The sequence below is a fragment of the Euleptes europaea genome, chromosome 2, assembly GCF_029931775.1.
Source record: "Euleptes europaea isolate rEulEur1 chromosome 2, rEulEur1.hap1, whole genome shotgun sequence".
NCBI lineage: Eukaryota > Metazoa > Chordata > Lepidosauria > Squamata > Sphaerodactylidae > Euleptes > Euleptes europaea.
The window spans coordinates 117,789,880-117,810,896 of NC_079313.1; the positions used below are offsets into that span (position 1 = coordinate 117,789,880).

Consider the following 21,017-nt stretch of genomic DNA (forward strand, 5'->3'; position numbering starts at 1 on the left):
GCCCTCCCTCTCATGATTTGCCTAAGGTCACAGAATCAGCATTGCTGACAGATGGCGATCTAACCTCTGCTTAAAAACCTCCAGGGAAGGAGCACTTACCACCTCCCAAGGAAGCCTGTTCCACTGAGGAACCGCTCTAATGCTTTATGGCAAGCCATCCATCCACCTGTCCTCCCAACCAGGTCAGCGGACGGGCCAGAAATTAAAGTATGGTATTGCTGGGGTTTTAGTGGCCCACTTACTTCGATGGGATGAGGTCCGGGGGGGGGGGCGCACTTTCCCAAACAGGGCCGCCCCTCTCTCGGATCAAAGCCAAGCCGCGTGCTCTCTCTATTTTTTTTTTATTTTTCCATTATTAATTGGGTATACAGGAAAAGAAAAAGGGAATGGGAAAGTAATAATGATTAGATATCATTTGTTCACATTTAAGGATATCTACCCCTCTATTAGGTGTAGTATATTGTTCCATATTATTGCCATCTAACATGTAACTGTTCTTATCTAGCTAATGACTTGAGTTATTGAGGTCATTTTATCTGGTGATTTTTATATATTCATGAAACGATTTCCCTATCTCTTGATTTTTATCTTGCGTGTTGTCTTTCATATGTTCCGTTAATTGTGCCCTCGTTACGTATTCGAGAGACGTGTCTATCCATGTTTGCATGTTTGGGATCTTATCTGTTCTCCAAAGGGATGCCAATACCACTCTCGCTGCCGTTACAAGATATGTTGTTATGAGCTGTTGATCCTCGTTCATAGGCCATTTATTCATGGAAGGTTTTGCATTGGATTTGCCACTCTTTAGATGCACTTTCCCCCCATCCATATTCTCAAAACACAACAATAAGCTGCCATGCAGAGTTTTGAGACTTCAGACGGGGAAAATGTGCATCTACAGCACTGGTTCCTAACCGGGGGTCCGTGGACCCCAGGGGTCCGCGAGAACTAAATTAAGGTCCGCGAAACAAAGTTATAAACCCACAATAAATTAATATTTTCAATTAAAAGTTCTCTATTATAAAAAATATATTCAAATATTATTCTAAGTTTAATGTTTAACTAACAGTTATGATTAAAGTTTATTTTCAAATTCTCGGAATTTTTATTTTGAACCTTGGGGCCCCTGCACCGAACAAAAAAGTCCTAGTGGTCCCCGGTCAAAAAAAGGTTGGGAACCACTGATCTACAGAGTGACAAACCCAATGCAAAACCTTCCCTGAATAAATGGCCATAATAGTGTCTGGTGTTTTATTCAGTAGGAAAAGTCTGGGGTCGCATTTGACGCTTTGTCCGCGCGCTCTCTCTAAAGCGCGCGCGCGCGCGCTGCCCCTTTAAATGCCGCCGCCGCGCGTCCGGAGCGCCACCGAGAAGGCGAAGGTCAGCGTGGGCAGGGAGCGGAGCGCGCCGGGGGATCGGACGGTGGAGGGAGGGTCGGGGGGTGGAGGGTCAAAAGGGTATTTTTGTTTTTTTCAACTTGATAATTTTGTAACTATGAATGTACTAATAAGAGCATATAATTGATACTCTTTTGTGTGTGTGTGTGTGTGTATATCCCTATATATATATATATATATCCCTATATATAATCCCTATATACACACACACACACACAATAAAAAGTCAAAAAAAGTTTTATATATATATTTTTGTTTTTTTCAACTTGATAATTTTGTAACTATGAATGTACTAATAAGAGCATATAATTGATACTCTTTTGTGTGTGTGTGTGTGTGTGTGTGTATAGGGATTATATATATATATATATACACACACACACACACACACACACACACACACACACACACACACACAAAAGAGTATCAATTATATGCTCTTATTAGTACATTCATAGTTACAAAATTATCAAGTTGAAAAAAACAAAAATATATATAAAACTTTTTTTGACTTTTTATTATTGCCGCGCGGCTTTCCGAGGCGTCCACGTGCAGGGCGGGCGTTCCGACGTGGGCGGGGCCCGAAGCGCCGGCTGGGTCCCTGGCTCTTTCCTCCGCCTCCCGCCCCCCCCCCCGCGGGTCATTGTGGCCGCTGCGCGTCTGCAGAGGAGGCGCTTTCCGCCTGGGCGCCGAGCAGGTGCCGCGCGCGCCCCGGGCCGCTTGCAGGCGCTGCGCGGCTCCATCCAGATGGCCGCGCGCCGCTGCTGGGCGCTGGCGGTGGGCTTGTGGCTGCTGGCCGGGGCGGAGGGCGGCTGCGGCCAGCTGGGCCGGTGCTGCCCTGGCCGGAGCCTGGCGTGCGTCGGCGCCGGCTGGCGGCCGGACGGCTCCCAGGGGCCCTGCTACTGCGACCAGGCCTGCCGCCACGCCCTGGACTGCTGCCACGACTACCGGCGAGTCTGCCCAGGTGGGTCTCCTCGGCAGGTGCGGGCGGCGGGTGGGTCGGCTGAGGGTTGCCAGCCTCCAGGCGGTTGAACCAAAAATGCACTGGTCTTCAGTAGATGAGCGTGGTATTATTTTTCTGTGCAGCTTAAGAAGTTCCCGTGAAAGCTATCTTCTGCACAGTGAGTAAGTGCAAAGGGCTAGACAAGAATAAAGTGACAAATGAAACTTAAAGCTATATACAACAAATAAATTACAGCAGGTCAAAGAGACACGCAATAGCTATACAAAACGCTACGTTCTACGAAACACTACAATTATCACGAATAATGTCCGTAATTTTCGTTTTTTTCCCTACACACTGCTTCAACCTGAAGTGAAAGAAAAAACGAAAATTACGGACATTATTCATGATAATCATGCATCTTTCACCTACCTTGCAAGCATAGTTGCTGCATAGAACATTGTATAGCTACTGAGTGTCTCTTTGACTTGTAATTTATTTGTTGTATATAGCTTTAAGTTTCATTTGTCACTTTATTGTTGTCTAGCGCACTTTGCACTTACTCACTGTTTAGAATATAGCTTTCATAGAAAATTCTTGAGCTTGGTATTATTTTTCTATACAACCTCCAGGTGGTGGCTGGAGATCTCCTGCTGTTACAACTGATCCCCAGCCGATAGAGAGCAGTTCACCTGGAGAAAAGGGCCGCTTGGGCCATTGGACTCTATGCCACGGAAGTCCCTCCCCTCCCCAAATCCCGCCCTCCTCAGGCTCCGCCCCAAAAACCTCCCGCCGGTGGCAAAGAGGGACCTGGCAACCCTAGGTCGGACTCCTGCAGGGCGATGAGTGGCATGTGCTGTCTTGTGTGGGTTCAGTTGTCCAGTCGCTTCCCACCTCTGGCGATCCTATGGGTCAGGGGCCTCCAAAACGCCCTGTCTGTTAACAGCCTTGCTCAGGTCTTGTAGACTGAGGCCCGTGGCTTCCTTTCCAGAGTCACGATGGGTAGCCGTGTTAGTCTGTCGCTAGCAGAAAAGAGTAGGAGTCCAGTAGCGCCTTAAAGACTAACAGCATTTCTGGCAGGGTGTGATCTTTTGTGAGCCACAGCTCACTTTTTCAGATACAGCTTGAATGTGGTTCCATCTATCCGTAAGTAGAGAAGAGTGAGTCTCTACTTTTTAGAGTCAATCCATCTCTTGTTGGGTCTTCCTCTTTTCCTGCTGCCTTCAAATTTTCCTAGCATGATAGTCTTTTCCAGTGACTCTTGTCTTCTCATAATATGTCAAAGTACGACAGCCTAAGTTTAGTCATTTTAGTTTCTAGGGAGAGTTCAGGCTTGATTTGATCTAGAACCCACTGATTTGTGGTTTTTGGCGGTCCACACTGTCCGTTAAACTCTCATCCAACACCACATTTAAAATGAATCAAGTTTTTTCCTGTCAGCTTTCTTCATTGTCCAATTTCCACACCTATTCATATATAATAGGGAATACTAGGGCATGGATTCACTTGATCTTGGTCACTGGTGACATATCCTTACACTTAAGAATCTTTTCTATCTCCTTCGTGGCTGCCCTTCTTAGTTTCATCCTCCTTCTGATTTCTTGGTTGTGTGTGAAGTGCCGTCAAGTCACTTCCGACTCATGGCGACCCTATGAATCAGTGTCCTCCAAAACGTCCTATCTTTAACTGCCTTGCTCAGGTCTTGCAAATTGAGGGCTGTGGCTTCCTTTAGTGAGTCAATCCATCTCTTGTTGGGTCTTCCTCTATTCCTGCTGCCTTATTCTGTCCTAACTGTGGCCTCTTGTCCAGAGTGCAGGTTGCACATCAGAACGATCTGATGTTGTGGCACACCCATTTCCTTTAAAAACAGCCATAGCTTTTCGTGATCCACACAGTCAAAAGCTTTGCTGTACTCTATGAAACACAAGCTGATTTCCTTCTGAAATTCTCTTGTATGCTCCAGTAACCAACATAAATTTGCAATATGAACTCTAGTGCCTCTTCCTTTTCTGAATCCAGCTTTTGGTTGATGATAGAGTGCTGTCTTACTCATTTGATACTTATTGGATTTGCTTCCAAGAAAGTATGCATAGTGTGGCTTCCACTCTAGGTAACCCTAAATATGTTGACTTGGAAGCATACTACAGAATGCAACGAGAGCTAATCCCTTAATAAGCGTGTAAGAAAATGCTCTCTAAGGAAAGTGGAGAGGCTCATAGAAGGCTCAGTCTCTAACTCGAGTGTTGCCTGTTTCCTGTGTGGGTGTTGCTTTCTGAAAAGTAAATAATAGTCCAATCCTCACCACAGATACTCTAATCTAAACCCATTGAAATCAGTGGCCTTAAACTAGAGTTAACTCTGGTTAGAATTGCACTGTCAAACCTAGAGGCAGTGGATGCTGCTGCTGGGGTTCAATAAACTGGATGCGTTTTGTACAGGCTAACTTCTCTTATCCTGTTTATTCCCCATTCTGTGGGATGAGCAGAAGCAAACTAGAAAGCTTGCTCTGGGAGCCTTTGTCAGGTGCAAACCATTCACGATTAACAGTATATAAAAAAGGTAAAGGTGCAAGCACCGGGTCATTCCTGACCCATGGGGTGACGTCACATCCTGACGTTTCCTAGGCAGACTTTGTTTTACGGGGTGGTTTGCCAGTGCCTTCCCCAGTCATCTTCCCTTTACCCCCAGCAAGCTGGGTACTCATTTCACCGACCTCGGAAGAATGGAAGGCCGAGTTAACCTTGAGCTGGCTACCTGAAACCGACTTCCGTTGGGATTGAACTCAGGTCGTGAGCAGAGCTTTTGACTGCAGTACTGCAGTTTACCACTCTGCGCCACGGGGCTCCTTTAACAGGATAAAACTTGATGTTTATTTAAACTGGTCGAACTTTCAAAAACACCTCTCGCACTTTATTTCAGAAATTCTTCCAACACCCCTGTAAGGTTGGTCAGTATTGCTCTTCCTCTGTTGCTGAGAAAGTGGCTTCTCTTCAGGGATGTCCTACTTGCTCTTGGCTATTGCTCAACTACCCTAGTAGCATTATGTAGTGTGACATGAATGTTGAGAATGAACTGGCTCTTGGTTCTGAAATGCCACCTAGGCATTATCTACCTACTTTGAGCTACAAGGCCTAGAAACTTGCTTTAAAAAACGGAGATCTTCTATTTTTTTGAGTTATTTGCCTGATACAGAATTCAGCTGGGGCAGGAAAAAAAATTACTTCTCCAAAATTACTTATGCAGCTTTAATTGGCTTCATTGCCACATGTCCATAAAATCCTCCAGGAGGAGACAGGTGCTCTGTAATTAATACATAATTAATTAGTAGGAAAAGAAGACGGGTGAGAGATTTTTAGGCATCCTGTTTGGGGAAAACCCAGCTTCCCCTCTCTCCCAAACATAAGCTTTCATTAGCTCGTCTGAAACCTTAGCCTCTTATTAATTTTAAGCCCTATTCGTTGTTGTTGATTTACTATCAAAACTATGTTCTAAAGTAGTGCCCTCGTGTGGCACTTTGCTGGAGTTGCAGTGTTTGAATGAAAGACTATGAACTCTTTCCAAGTGGGACATTAGTTTATCTTCTACCACCTACAAAGTATGCAACATTATCATTAAATCCTCCTCCCAAATGCAAGTTTGAAAAAAATGACACAAAATCAGTACTGCAGGCAAGCGAACGTTATCAATTCTCAACATGGCCAAATCTGTAGATACTTAAAGCTAGAGACTGAACTATGATCTTTCTATGAACCCCCCAAAAAGCCCCAGGGTTGCAAAAAAATTTGAAATCTAAAAAAAAAAAAGTCATTGGCAGCTTAAAACCCCCTCAAATAATAGAAGCAGTGCCTGTACCTTTAAGAAATTAATGTACTCTCCCATGGCCATTGTGGAGATAGCTAAGCAACCATAACAGTACCAGGAGCCTTCAAACTTTGGTTTGTGATTGAAATTGAAGACCTTCCTCCTCTGCTTATTTCTTGGTAAGTGAAGGCTATGACCTATAGAAAATAAAGGGTGTGACTGATAATTCAACAGATCTTGGTTCCAATTGAGACTAGATGTACTTGATCATACATTCTACACCCAGTAAGTCAAGCGTTATGTCTTCCTCAGGAGTATTAGAGTTGGCAGGTATGAAAACATAGCCCTCTTAAGAGGAACTGACCCATTTGTATCTATAAACCTGAAGTTTATTCTAGAAATTAACCTCGTCTTATTTAATGGGATTGTTTTTAAGTGTACGTTTTCAAAGTTGGCATCTGGCTGTCCTGTCCAGTGGGTCCCTGCAGAGAGTGATTTGAAGTGCTGAAGCCATTTGGCATGCTGTGCCCAGATCTGAAAACTATGCTACAAGGCAGTGCTGTGTAGTGATTGGGCCTGCAGAGACTCATGTATGGTGCCCAGTGCTCCTTGGAGGAAGAGTGAGATAAAAATATAGCATGCTTTCAGTGCATTTTCCAACTGGATTTTATTGTGTGAAACGGCAAAATCCTTTTCAAACAATCACTAAAGTGCATTGAACGTGCATTAATCAGCTTCCATGAAAGTGCACGTCGAATTTCTATTTATTTATCTCAGGATTTGAATCATGCATAAATGATATTAGTTGAGCAACTATGCTTGAAATGATGAGTTTTGCAACCCCTTTATCATCTTCAGTTAGTTACATGGAGGGGCATTGAACCTTGGTGATCATGACCTAAATTTCTGTCCCCTAACCCAGGGCTCCACGTTTTTGAGCCTATGGGCATCTTTAGGATTTTGAGGGGTGGTGGTGAACACCACTCCAAACTGTGTGTTACCGGAAGTGGAGCCAAAGTCAAAATGGCTGCAAAAGGAGGCGGAGCCAGATGCAGTACCCCCACACGCACCCTTGTGGGAAGAAGGAAAGCATGAAGGGGGACCCACACACTCACTGACTCTGAGGTCTCCCAAACTGTGTGGGTGCTGCTTATTGCTAAGCAGCTTGTACATAGCTGGGAGTTGCGGCAACGTGCAGTATGTAGTACATCTTCCTTGTTCTCTCCCCCCCAGTTGTCTCCTGTGTGGTCTCCGAGTGGAGCGAATGGAGCGGCTGTGCAGAGCCTTGCAAGGCGACCTATCGGGTTCGAAGGAGGCGTGTCATCCAGGAACCGAAAAACGGTGGGGAAGCGTGCCCCCCTCTGGAGGAGAAGGCTGGCTGTTTGGAGTACTGGAACCAGCAGGGGCAGGAATGCAAGCAGTCCTTCAGTGAGTGTGGTGGGACCAGTTACCATTTCAGAGGCTGCACCGAGCAGGGAAAAAACGTTTCTTGGCTCCTGGACATATTAAGGTTACGTTCAGGGCTTGTCTTAGTGGGCTCTGGACAAAAGTCCAGGGTAAGGTCCAAAAATCACGTAACCTCCTCTGCTCCACCCCCGCCAGGCTCAAGGCCTTTGAGCCGACTGTTGAGAAGGTGGATGCACATGGCAGCGGGAGCCTGCTGCCCCTGTTTTTCTCCCCTCCATTGGTGGGCGGGGCCATGGGCAGCCAAGTCCTGCTCAGCCTGGGGACCAGAGCAGCGGCCCTGGATAACCCATGGCTAAGACTGCCCTGATTATATTGAGCAAAAGCAGCACATTTTAAAAGATCTTGTAAAAGATTTCAGAACAACTATGATGATGTAGTACACATGTTTGCCATCTTTTTGTAAGTGAATACATTGGTACCTAGCATGGTGTAGTGGTTAAGAGCAGTGGACTCTAATCTGGAGAACCAGGTTTGATTCACCACTCCATATGAAGCCTGTTGGGTGACCTTGGGCCAGTCACAGTTCTCTCAGAACTGTCTCAGCCCAGGGGGAGGCAGGCAGTCGCAAACCATCTGTGTTCATCTCTTGCCTTGAAAACCCTACTGGGTTGCCATAAGTCAGCTGTGACTTGAGAGCACTTTACACACACTCGACTGTACACAGTGTGCATCTATAGTGGTTTCTTTTTGTGAATCTATGTGGAGGTGAAAATGTTCAACCTCCATTCCCTGTGCTGCCTATATCCGAACTGGGGCCCTTGCATAGCAATAATCTTTCTAGAAAAGGCGCTGGGGAGCTCAAATCAAACCTCCTCACCTGCTTGTACCCCTTAGTTGTGCTTGAGTAAAACAAAGTAGCACAAAAATGACATACTGTTGTTTTTGATATTCAGACTAAGCTGCACATGAACAAGGCCTGTGTACCATTTTTCCTCACCCCAGGTTCTTCTCTAAGGCAAAGAATGTATTGCAATGATTTGTTAGTCTAGACTAAAATATATATACGATTTTCCTTCCCTTATTTGTGTGTGTATTTTAAAACCCTCTGTTGTTGAAACCAACATATAATCTGTGGGCTAGAGCAGAGTTCAAATGGTATATTTTTGAATGGTGACGTGTTCTCTGCCAGACCCGCTGAGAATTATTATTAAAATAGCTTCCTTCCCCATCCTTGTTATGGGAATGATAAGCAGGCATGTTTTTGCTAGCCAATCTGAGATGCGGGGTGGGATGGAGAAGACATATTGCTGTCCAGAGGAATGAGAAATAATCTCTGGAGATGTGAAAATGGGGGAGAGCGCTACTTCTAGGCTCTTGCCAGAGGGAAAGTAACATGGCTTTAGAGACCACAAGCACCCCAATCTTTGTTGTTTTGCAGGCTTGGGGCAATGTTGTCACTTATCACCTCTGTTGTTCTCCCTCCTTTTGATGTGAGCAGTCCCAGCACTGATAACCACTGGAGGCTATGGGAAAGCAAGGAAGAAGCGTGCGGCATCTACTGAAAATGAAAGAGCTGGGTAAGTGTTCCAGTGCTGTTCACTACAGGCCTTTGGGTCACGCACTGTGCTGCCTGGCCCATAAAGAACGATGCTAGTCTTGATCCGTAGAGGTCAGCCTCATGTGGATTTCTCTAATTCTAAACGAGGGGTCCCCAGCGTGTTGACCACGGACACCTTTCCTGGGGCCCGCCAAATGTTTTAGAAGGTGGTGGGGCTTTTGCGTAGTAGGGCTTCTGATTGGCCATTGGAGATCTGTTTGGCTGGGTAGATTTTAAAAAGCTGCTTTGACAGCTGCTGCCATCACAATAAAAGGATCTTTACTATGTGACTGAATATAGAAGAAGGAGAGTTGGTTTTTATATCCCAGTTTTCTCTATCTTTTAAGGAGTCTCAAACCAGCTTACAATCACCTTCTCTTCCACTCCCCACAACAGACACCTTGTGATGTAGGTGGGGCTGGGAGAGTTTGGACAGAACTGTGACAAGCCCAAGGTCACCCAGTTGGCTTCATGTGTAGGAGTGGGGAGACCAACCCAGTTCACCAGATTAGCCTCCGCCGCTCACGTGGAGAAGTGGGGAATCAAAACCAGTTCTCCAGAATAGAGTCCATTGCTCTTAACCACTATACCATGCTGGCTCTGTGCATAAGCTGGCTCTATGTTCAAGAGTTACTGTCTCTGCCATTTTGCAGTTGGCTCCACTACCACAGCAGCCATTTTGTAGTTATGTCCACCATCCTGTGTCAGAATCCCAAGGATGCCCACAGGCTCAAAAAGGTTTGGGGACCCCTGTTCTGAGCCCACAATGAAATCAGAATTTTTGTACTTAAATACAAAACTAGTATGTTGGGGGAGAAATCTAGGCTAGACTGCTTCTCTGTAATACCTAGTTTTCTATGTGCAAATAGCATCCAGCTATTCAGTCTGTCTGCAGGCTGAAGCGGTACGGTCTAGAAACAGGCTTGTCCCTTGGTTCTGCAGTCTGAGTGAACGATCGGTTCTCCCTCTCTCTTTGTGGCAGGTATTGTGTTGAATTTCAGCTCCTGGCCATCACAAAAGGTTGTCTGCATGGGAACAGTTCGTACACTCACTGGATGAAATATCTCAGTGAAGGACACACTGTCTGTGTGGAGTGCCAGCATCCGGCTTTGGATTCCCGGAGTTCTCACTGCTCCGGAGATGGCAGCGGAGCCAAAAAGTAAGGTTTCAGGATTATTTCTTGTTCGGTGTTAAACTTGTGCCAGAAAATTTTTATTTGTCCCTGAAGTTCCACCTAGCCTGTAGAATACAGGGGCTGAACTGTGAAACTGGGACAATCTCTCTAGTAAATGAAAAAAGGGATTTGTGTATCTTATACTGGTTCCAGGTGCTACCAGACTGGTCCCCACAGGTTATGGGAAGGAATGCCATAAGTGTCCTTCATGAGTCTGAGTGGGAAATGGCAGGGCTGCCTCATGGTGGAGGGTGAGGGGTAAAGAGTCTTCCTCAGTTAGGCTGACTCAGGCACAACTGTAATCTTTTCTCTAGTCATTCTTGTGGCTTGGACAGTGTTTGCCAGACCTGTGGAGGAGGAAAACTATGGTCTTTTATGCATGGGCTGGATCTCCCTGCTTGGACCTGGGTTCATTGCACATTAAAGTAACCCAGGTTGGGGGAAACTGTATGCATTGGCTTGAATGATCAGGGATGAAACTGTGTGCCAATGGAGGCATGAATACAGAAAAGCAGTCTCCCAAGCTCAAATCAAGTCCCACCCCTTTAGATGCTGCTCTGTAATTGGCTTACCGTGAGAGAAGATTTCCTTCCCCAGCCCTCTTGGATCCCAGAGATGTTACTATTTGGGTAGTGATCTGCCCCCACCTAGGCCAGAGGTCCCCAATCATGCTGTGCATTTCTGAGATTTTGAGAATGGTGAGGGAGCAGCTCCACAAAATGGCTGCCATGGCAGATGTAGTCAACTACAAAATGGCTGCCTTGGATGTTGGGGCTAATAATAAAATATTGGGAGATCTCAAGCTGTGTGTCCTCCTACGATAGATTCAGCTTTTTCAGGTACAGGGGGAAAGTACTGGGTGTCAGATTAAGAAAATCTCTGCTGAGATTGATAGTTGATGGGTCATTGTGATAGATGGCCAAAATGTGACATCTATATGCTGATACTCCTCCACCTCCTCAGTCTGGGATGTTCATGTACTTTACTCATCTCTTTATAATGCAGTTTTTGTGCTTCCCTTGAAAGTAAAAATAGGACAGTCCTGTTTCTTCTTAAAACATAGGTATTTTTTAAAATAGCAATCACTGTACCAAGTTCACTGATAATGTGGAAGTCGCTCTTGTTCTTATGCTTCATGCGAGCCCAAGGAATAGATTCCAGGGCTGGTTCATAAGTGCATTCAGATCTCTTGATCACACTTGGTGACCAGAGCTTGGATGTGTGAACCAACTCCACTGAAAAGCATTGTGGGTTCTGTATGGTGTCCTAGGAATATACTGTGTTGCCTTAAGCTGACTCACACCATTGGTCCTTCTAGCTCAGTCCTGTGTACTCTGAAAAGTCTCAGGTTGAGAAATATTTTTCTCGACACTTGCTACTTGGAGAGAGTGGACAGGGAGAAGTTTTTCTCCCGCTCCTCACCGTCAGACATGGATACTAGTCATGGTGCATACCTATTCTCTCCAGGATCAGAGGAGCATGCCTATTATTTTGGGTGCGGTGGAACACAGGCAGGATGGTGCTGCTGCAGTCGTCTTGTTTGGGGGCTTTCTAGAGGCACCTGGTTGGCCACTGTGTGAACAGACTGCTGGACTTGGCCTTGGTTTGATCCAGCAGGGCCTTCCTTATGTTCTTATGTACTTAATCTCCTATCTGGAGGTGCCAAGGGCGGAGCCTGGGGCTTCCTCCATACAACATATTCTGACACTGAGCCCCAACCTTTCCCCCAAACCATGCCTATTCCCATTTTTAGATATGCACAAAGCTGTCTCATACAGAGACTGTTGGCCCATGTAGCTCAGATATTTGTACTTTAACTGGAAGTGTTTCTCCAGGGTCCGAGGCAGAGAAAGGTCTTTCCAGTATCTCCAAGCTCAGATTCTACTTGAGGGTGCTAGGAATTGAACCTGAGACCTTCTGCTCTGTCACTGAGTTATGTTCTCTGTCCAAGTATCAGGATTGTGGTGGTTGATTCGCCAAATGCAAGTTGTCACTTCATGTAGTAGCCATTGAAAATAAGCATGTGTGGGCCATCCCTGTACATGAGAAGTGTTCAGTTCAGCTAGATCAGTGGTTCCCAACCTTTTTTTGACCAGGGACCACTAGGACTTTTTTGTTCGGTGCAGGGACCTCAAGGTTCAAAATAAAAATTCTGAGAATTTGAAAATAAACTTTAATCATAACTGTTAGTTAAACATTAAACTTAGAATAATATTTGAATATATATATTTTATAATATAACTTTTAATTGAAAATATTAATTTATTATGGGTTTATAACTTTGTTTCGTGGACCTTAATTTAGTTCTCGCGGACCCCTGGGGGTCCACGGACCCCTGGTTGGGAACCAGTGAGCTAGATCGATTCTTAGCCATAACAACTTAGAAGCCAGTTCTGCCCTGACTATTATTGTGTCACTACTTCTAGGGCACCTTGTTTCAGGACTCCTTAAATACATGAACTAGTTTGTTTTAAGCACTAAACATAAACCAGCACTAAACATAAACCAGAACTATTGGGGGCTGTAACTACATTCCATATTGCAAAACTACTATTGATTTGGCCAGCAATACCCTTTTAGACAGGGTTTTATCTTTGGCTTTTTAATAAGGCTGTTCGGTATCCATTTTTTGTTGGGTACAGAGGCTGCAAAGTTGCTGGAGGTTGGTTTTATTTTATAGAGAGCAATAACCACAACTATAACTGTCAAGAGAAGCCATAAAATGCTGTGAAAATGTAAATGGAAGTTTAAAACTTGACATAGTGTGTTTTCTTTTCGGAAAGCCTTGGAGCCAAATAAAAACAGGAGGTGAGGCAAGACTGAAAACTGCTGAGAGTTACATGTTTCCAACAGAGAGAGGGTTGGAGCCCAAGGACATGTTCCACTAATGGTGGAGCTTTCCCCTGGCTGAAGGAACCTTCCCATGATGCGGGAGTTTCCTCCATTAGCGGCATGGTGTGTTAAACTGTCAGTTCTATAGCCCCAAGGAGTCTTTGGAGTTTTAGGTTGTTGACAACTCTCTGTTAGTAAACTGCAGAACCTGTGACAGAACTACACTTCTCATGGTCTTCGCACAACGCATAGTTAAATTGTGGAATTCCCTGGCCCAGGATGTGGTGATGCCTGCCAACTTGGAAGTCTTTAAGAGGGGAGTGGACATGCTCATGGGGGATAGAGCTATCCATGGCTACTAGTCAAAATGGACACTAGTCATGATGCATACCTATTCTCTCCAAGATCAGAGGAGCATGCCTATTATATTAGGTGCTGTGGAACACAGGCAGGATAATGCTGCTGCAGTCGTCTCGTTTGTGGGTTTCCCAGAGATGCCTGGTTGGCCACTGTGTGAACAGACTGCTGGACTTGATGGGCCGTGGTCTGATCCTGCATGGCTTTTCTTATGTTCTTTCATTCTTATGGTCTCTTGGTGAGACGGACTGACTGTCGAAACCAGTTTGAAGTAGTAGCATAAATACACTGAAAATTGACAACAGTCAGGTATATGTTTGTGAATGAATCATTTAAAGTAGGATGAAATTGCTTGTGTCTGTGTACAAGTGTTAATTTCCTGAGTTCACGGGTACCACAGTGTTCCTAAAAGATATAGCCATTTTGTTTTGCTTAGCACAGTTTTGGTAAAATACACAGGTGTCAAATTGAAAGTCTTCAAAGTGGCTGTCTGGACTGGATATTTTTCCTCTAACACGGGTGTGTGTGCATTGATTAAACCTTTGAGTTACCTTTGCCACTTAGCTCCATTAATTACTTTATAGGAATAATAATCTAAAGCAGTGGTTCCCAACCATTTTTTGGCCATGCCCCGCCTAAGCATCTCTAAAATCCTGATGCCCCCCCCTGTGACATTGTCACCAGCTGACCACCGTGTACATTCTGATTTTAATTTTAAAAATGTGTATGTCACAATATATATTTATATACTGTATATGAGGCCCCTAGAACCATAAGAAATGCAAAAAATTCACTGTTAATAACTCATTCTCGAATTGCTCCCTTAAAAATCAAATTGCCCCCCTGTGGGGCATGTGCCCCACATTGGGAACCACTGATCTAAATGGAATTTAAAGCAAAAACATTCAAAACAGTAGCAAATCTAGTAATCCGATTTAACCAAAGTCAGAACTAAAGAGAAAGCTGAATTCTTTATCTGTCTTTGCTCACATACACAGGGGAGACCACCTTGAAGTTCCTTGGAAGAACATTCCAAAGGATGTATGCCACAACCAAAAAGGCCCTGCTATGTCTGCCTTTGACCTCACTTGAGAAAAGGACAGAATGCAAAGCTGGGCTAGAGAGTTCATATTGTCAAGGCAAGAGGAAGTTCATGTGGGAGGAAAGGCATGTGCTGTGCCAGTAGCATGCATTTTCAGGAGTTGGGAAAAGATCTAAATAGTATGTAGTCCAGTTTCTTGCCCAAGGAGGTATTCTGTCGCATTTTCTTATTAAACCTATGTCCTTTCTCCTTGAAAAGCAGGTATGCACAGCAGGAAGGTGCTTCTGTTGTCTTGGTCCCAAAGTCCAAATGAAAATGGAGCAGAGGGAAAAGGGAAATCCTACTGAGCCTTAACTTGTATTGAACTTTGATAACTGAAGAGCAACACCCTAGCCTCTTAACATGGCCAGTGAGCCTTCTGTAAAATGTCTGACCTGCTTTAATCAAGATGGAGTTTTTCCAAACCTGCTGGTGATTTGGAGTAAACCCCGCTTTCAGAATCACATTGTTTTTGTTAATTTGTTCCTTACCGCTTTTAGGCCTTTCTTTTCAGCTAGAGTCTCCCAGTGCTGGCTTCTCCCCGGCTACTCTTCTTCTTCGTAAGCAAGCAAAGAGGTTTCTCCCATTGCCTTTTAGAATTTGTCTCACACTTCAGTATAACAAAATATGAGGGTTTGTTCTTTGGCTGTTTTGGTTTGTCTGCTGGGTTCTCCTTGTGGGGTTGACATTCAGCTTATTTGGTGTGTGTCTAAAACAAGTTAGGCTCCTCCAAATGACAGCTCTTACCAAGTCTCCTGAGAACAGTTATGAAGCTGGCTTAATGGATGGCTCTAATTTTAGTCTTCCGTGTGTACAGTTCAAAGAGTGGTGTTGAATCAGCTGAGCCATGCTTGGAATGTCTCCCAAGGTCACTTCTCATACAACTGGGCTTCTTTGCGATATTCCGTTCCATCTTCTTCTTTTTCCTTCCAGAAATAGGCATTGAGGCACTGACCCAGTCAACTCTGGGACATAACAGCATAAGGATGTGTCAATCTTGATTTTTTTGAAAAGAGAGAGAGAGCAGCTGGGAAAGTCTCTAGGATGAGGATGGGTGAAGAAACTGTGAGCCTTGAAGAACATAAATTCTTCAGTAAGGGTACGATGAAGGGGCAGGATGGATGTGATACATTTTTTGCCTGACTCAGAAAGGAAGGAGATCAGGCCTGATTGCAGGCAGTTCAAGGCAAATCAGGTTTTCTTATAACAGGACCAGGACTACTGAGCAAACCTGCCTAATCAGGAATCTTTTGTAGGGGTCAGGGAGGACCACCTGATCTACTCAGGCCTATTAGTGCAAAGGGGTGTCTGTGGCTAGTGTTCCTCTAGTTCCCTCTTCCTAGTTCCTAAGCCTATTTTTCCACTCCAGTTCAAGAGCTGTGAGCCTGGATCTTAATGCCAGGTAGGGCAACTCAAATTAGCAGGGTTTTTTTAAGGGTTGTAGTGGAAAGTAATCTGAACATGAGATGGCATATTGCCACTGTGTCAGGTCTTGGCCTGTTTCCGTTTCCCAGAGTGTTTTCCTTTGGTGGCGGTCACACTGCGGCTGTGCAAAAACCACCCTTCTTATAGTCCAGTCTGTAGTGGGATTGTGGCCCTGAAGCCAGTTCACCCCGAGCACGACAGGGTACTGAATGTCTGGGACTACAGTAAGGTGTATTTGTTCTCAGTGAGAGTCGACCCCTAAAGCCATGCGGCGGGTGCGGCGGTGCACCGGTCCTCCCTTCAGTTCGCTTCCATCCATTTGAGAAAAATGGACCGGCTGCGACAATTCCACAGACGGCACCCCCAAATGCATGAAAGTGGCTTCATCAATCAAAGTACGGGCACAGCCAGAGTCTACCAGAGCCACTACTGAAATCTGGGGTCCCCCCTTGGGATTTTGTAACGTCACATTGAGTAGCAGAGTGTCTGCTGCTCCGCTTACCATCTCTGGAGCTCCTGATGGTTCTTCCATTGAGGTCTGCTGTGGAGCTCCCTTTACAGCAGACCTGGGTCATTTTTTGGCGACCGCCAAACCCGCTCCTCACCATCAGACATGGAAGAGTCACTCTGGTCTGAGCCCGGCTCGTTTGTAATCCCTGGTTCCGATGAGCCTGCTGCTTTGAGGTTGTGTGCGGAGGTGCTTTTCCTTGACCCAGGTCGCGCACTCTTCCCTCGGTCCCTGGCACCGCGCCGGGCAGCTTCCTTCCTTGCGGGTCGTGGGGTCGCAGGCGGGTGTTGCACACGAGAGGGACAGTCGGCCGTGAAGTGACCCAACCTGCCGCAGGCAGACACGCACCCGTCTGCAGCCTTTGTGCCCTCTCCGAAGGCAGCAGAGCTGACATCCCCGCTCCGCGGAAGTCTCTGTGGGGTGCCCATTCCTGCCGTGCAGCCGGCTCTCGACCCCTACTCTGTCTGGACAGAGTCAATAGCTGCTGGTGATTCTCGACTTCCACCGCCAGCTGGATCCAACCCTCCAGATCGGGAGGGTCCCCTTGCATAAACACCCATCGTAAAATCTCCGGATTGAGGCCTTCGCGGAAGTATTGCACGCATGTTGCCTCGCTCCAGTCCACCACTTTGCTGGTGAGTAGCTGGAATTCACTTGCAAACTGCGTGACCGATCTGGACCCTTGCTGGAGTTACAGAAGGGTCGTCTTTGCTCTTTCACTCTGGTGTGGGTCCTCGAACCTCCGCCGAAGCGCGTGCATAAAGTCATTTAAAGTGAGTAACTCCCGGGCCCTGAGGTCATACAATTGTACCATCCAGCTAGTTTCCTCGCCTTCCAGCAGTGAACCCATGTACCGGACCCGGCTTTCCTCGGACGGAAACGTACCCCCTTGCTCCCTCATAAATCCGTCCACTTGGATTAAAAAGTAGGGCAGTTTCTCACCGGAACCATCAAATGTGGCCCTCAGGTCCTGCCGGAAAGCCGGCAGCTGCGGTACAGGCGGTTGAAACGGTGGTGGAGGTGGAGAAGGCGGTAGTGGTTCTTGAGGGAGTTCGGGGGGGGGCGGTTGTCCAGGTTGTCCAGTGCCGGCTGTACTGGAACGCCGCTGCCATCAGGAGGTCTCAGGACGTCATCCAGGGGGCGTGCTCGCCGCCGTTCCTCCAATTCTTCCCACAACGTCTTGACTACCTCCCGAATCCCCCACAGTTGCTCCTCCAGGCCCTGATTTTGCTGCAGGAGCCGTGCGTAGTCCCCTTCCTCCGCTCGCCAGTGCGGCAGTTCCCGTACTCCAGTGCCCCAGTATGAGGGCTCCTCGTGATCTCTTGACCCCCCCAGCCCAGGGATCGAAATGAGAGTCCATAAACTGAAGGGACCCCCAGTCCCCTTCCAGCAGCACGGACCCCACTCCATACCGTTGTCGGGTGGTCACCTGTGAGGGTCTCCACGGTGCGGGAGATCCGAGGAGGATCCAGGAGTGAACGTCCGGCTGGTTGGGTAGCGGCTCCTCGGGCAGCCTCCGTGGGACCGTTCCCTTCTCCACCGGTTCTTTGTGTTCCGGCACCACATTCTCAGTCTTGTCCTTCCCCGACTTTTCGTCGTCCGACTTCCGAGGCTCAGTCTTATCGTCGCTCATGGTGGAAGGGCAGGGTAACCTTTCCACTGGGCAACGCGAAAACTGTAAGGATTGCCAACTTAATGTCAGGATCACAAGCCCATCTCTGGTTCTTTCCCAAGGATTCACTCGGACAGCTCGAAGTCTGAAGTAAAACTCTTTATTAGAAAGACTAGCAGATACGGACCAGAGGCATGACAACTCAAAGGCTTGGAAAGTTGGCAATGTCCCTCAAGGGGAGCTGTAGGGTTTAAAAGCATAAGTCCAGGATACTCACCTGACGTTGCCAGGCAACTCTGATAAAGTTCTCACGGGCAAAGGCATAGGCAAAGACACAACAACTACCAGGTGCTGAAACAGCATAACACTCTGGGAAAACACTCTGGAAAATGGAATCAGGCCAAGACCTGACACACTGTATGTTTCAGCCGGTATGGCCTTTTATGCATGGCTGTTTCACTCACCGCCACCCCTCTGATGACTTTGTGTTGATTATGCATGCCGTTGTGTTTGTGTTGATTATGCATGCCGTTTCTGAATGTCAGAGGTTACCTCTCTCTCCCCCTGCATTTTCCCATGTTTTCAAAGACCTGCTTTATCTCGAATTTGAAAATGTGGACAAAACGCAGGGAAAGGTAGGGGGAGAACGAGGCGACCTCAGATGGTCAGAAACAGCATGCATAATCAACACAAACACCCAAAGTTGGAGGGGTGATGGCGAGGGAAACAGCCATGCATAAAAGACTGATGTTGTCCCAGTGGCCCTTACAAGTTGTAAAATGATGAACACTCTTTGTAAGATGTTAACATTTTCTTAGGTGGAAAGCACACTTCTGTGCCGGAAAGCCACATGTAGATTATACCTTGTAATGCATAGACATTCAACAAAACTTATTTTTTGTCCAGCAGTTGCTTTCCAGAATTCTTCATGTTGGATAAGTCAGGGCTTGGAAGCAAAGGAAGGTCAGCCACCATCAGTACTTGGATGGGAGACCACTAAGTAAGGCTGTGGTTGCTATGTGGAGAAAGGCAGTGGCAAACCACCTCTGCTTATCTCTTACCTGGAAGGCCCTGTGGATGGGATCACCATGAGTTGGTTGCGACTTGATGGCACAATGTTCTTCCCTTTCTTCCTCTTCCTCCTCTTTTTCTTCATCCTCTTCCTCTTTTTCTTCCTTGTGTATCTTTGTGGTACCCAGTCGGGTGAAAAAGTAGATTCTGAGAGTTCCATGTAACTTACCTGCTGTTGGTTCTCTCTCTGCAGTTAAGCTTTTCTTCAGAGGGCACTTTTTTAAAGCCAAATAAATAGGTGGCCTTTAAAATAATGCAGTGATTTTTAAGAGCATTTAAAAATGATACTAGGTGATTCATGACTATGTAACAATGACTGGGTTGGATTCAGTGGAAGGGATTTCCATCAGCAGAATGGGACTTTCTGGCCCTTCTCGCAGCCCAAAGGGCTTCCTGAAATACTGCTCCTAGGAGACAAGGGGGCTCCCCCAGGAGCACCATGAGTGGTGAATCTGCAGTGGAAGGAGAGATTCAGCAGCCCCACCCCATTTCTGTTAATGGAAATCTACCACTGGATCCAACTCACTGCCAAGAGATTTTCTAGAAGACCCTCATGTGTCCGAGGATTAACCACACCTTAAAGGTTTGTTTTGTTGGTTGGTTTCAGTTCATTTATCCCCAATGGGTGCCAAAAACAGTTTGCAACATCTTTCTCCCTGTCTCCACTTTACCTTCACAACAACACCCTGGTGAGGTAGGTTGTGCGGAGAGTGAGTGGTTGGCCCAAGGTCACCCAGTAAGCTTCCATGACAGAGCGGGGATTTGAACACAGCTGTCCTGGATCCTAGTCCAGATCTCTAACCACTGATAACCAGGATTCATTGAGCTCTCTTAAACTCTGCTTGTAGGACCATCTAAAGTAACTGGCTCTGTGCGTGACCAGTGTTTTTAATTCCGGACTGACCCAGTGGTGAGAAGGTGGCTGTTGGAAGATAGAGAGAAAGAAGGTAATGTGTTGCTTCATGACTTGATTTTGTTTTTCGTTCCAGGAACCAGCAACTGCACTGGCAGGCTGTGGGGAATCCCAGATGCAGAGGAACCTGGGAGAGAGTTCGCCAGCTGGACATTTGCTCCTGCCCTTCCGTTCACAGCTTCTTGTTCATCTGATTTTTCACCCAGTTGCTTCTCGGCCTTCTGTTTCCGTGAGAGTTCTCTTTCATGGAGGTTCAACCATTAACAGCTGCAGCAGGTCTGCTGACTGAGACATTATAAGTTCAGAGGGCTGGCCGAAGGAGCTTTCGCCTTGCAGCATAAGGAGATTTCCAGACATCAGTACCAAAGCTTCCTTGTGTCTTTATCTCAAAGAGTCTTGAGTAGCAGAGTCTTAAGAGACCCTAGTTAAAAGACTCTGGACAGCAGTGGCGGAACCCTGCTGACAAGCCACGTTCTTGATGACTGATCGAGCTCATGTGCATTCAGTATAAGCACAGAGGAAGCGCCAGTTGTGGTGTTCAGTGCAGAACTCTGCAGATTGAGAAGTGCAGTGTTCATTTTGTAAAAAAAAAAAAAAAAAAACAGGACACAGGGTCTTATTCCAAGACACTGAGGGGTATTCTTCACGGTGGATTTTGCTTCGGTTTCGAACCGGAGCAAATAATAAACTGATTTAAATAGCTTCTTCATGGCAGTGCAGATTCTCCCCCCATCCCAATTTTTCACGGGAGAAACAGCGCACTTCTCTGCGCTGCTTACGTCTGCTGCCGCTCATGACTCACCGCTCCAAATCCGCCTAATCCCGCCCACTCTTCCCATGATCCTGTGTGTGTGTGTTGGGCGGGGGGGGCATCCCAAGAGCAGCAAATCCAAGCCAAA

General features: G+C 46.4%; 1 protein-coding gene across 1 annotated transcript; it reads left to right on the forward strand.

Annotated features, from left to right (window-relative positions):
- The first annotated feature begins 2,144 nt into the window (after positions 1–2,144).
- LOC130473634 (somatomedin-B and thrombospondin type-1 domain-containing protein-like) lies at positions 2,145–20,424 on the forward strand. Its single transcript, XM_056845198.1, has 5 exons — positions 2,145–2,361; positions 7,375–7,569; positions 9,047–9,125; positions 10,128–10,304; positions 20,195–20,424. The coding sequence occupies exons 1-5, from the start codon at positions 2,145–2,147 to the stop codon at positions 20,310–20,312; spliced, it is 786 nt and encodes a 261-aa protein (XP_056701176.1). The 3' UTR covers positions 20,313–20,424.
- The last annotated feature ends 593 nt before the right edge of the window (positions 20,425–21,017 follow it).

Excerpts from the sequence above, each read along its gene's own strand:
- LOC130473634 (XM_056845198.1), top strand. The coding sequence starts at position 2,145 with ATGGCCGCGCGCCGCTGCTGGGCGCTGGCGGTGGGCTTGTGGCTGCTG. Across the intron at positions 2,362-7,374 it reads CTACCGGCGAGTCTGCCCAG|TTGTCTCCTGTGTGGTCTCC; the intron begins GTGGGTCTCCTC and ends TCTCCCCCCCAG. Across the intron at positions 9,126-10,127 it reads ACTGAAAATGAAAGAGCTGG|GTATTGTGTTGAATTTCAGC; the intron begins GTAAGTGTTCCA and ends TCTTTGTGGCAG.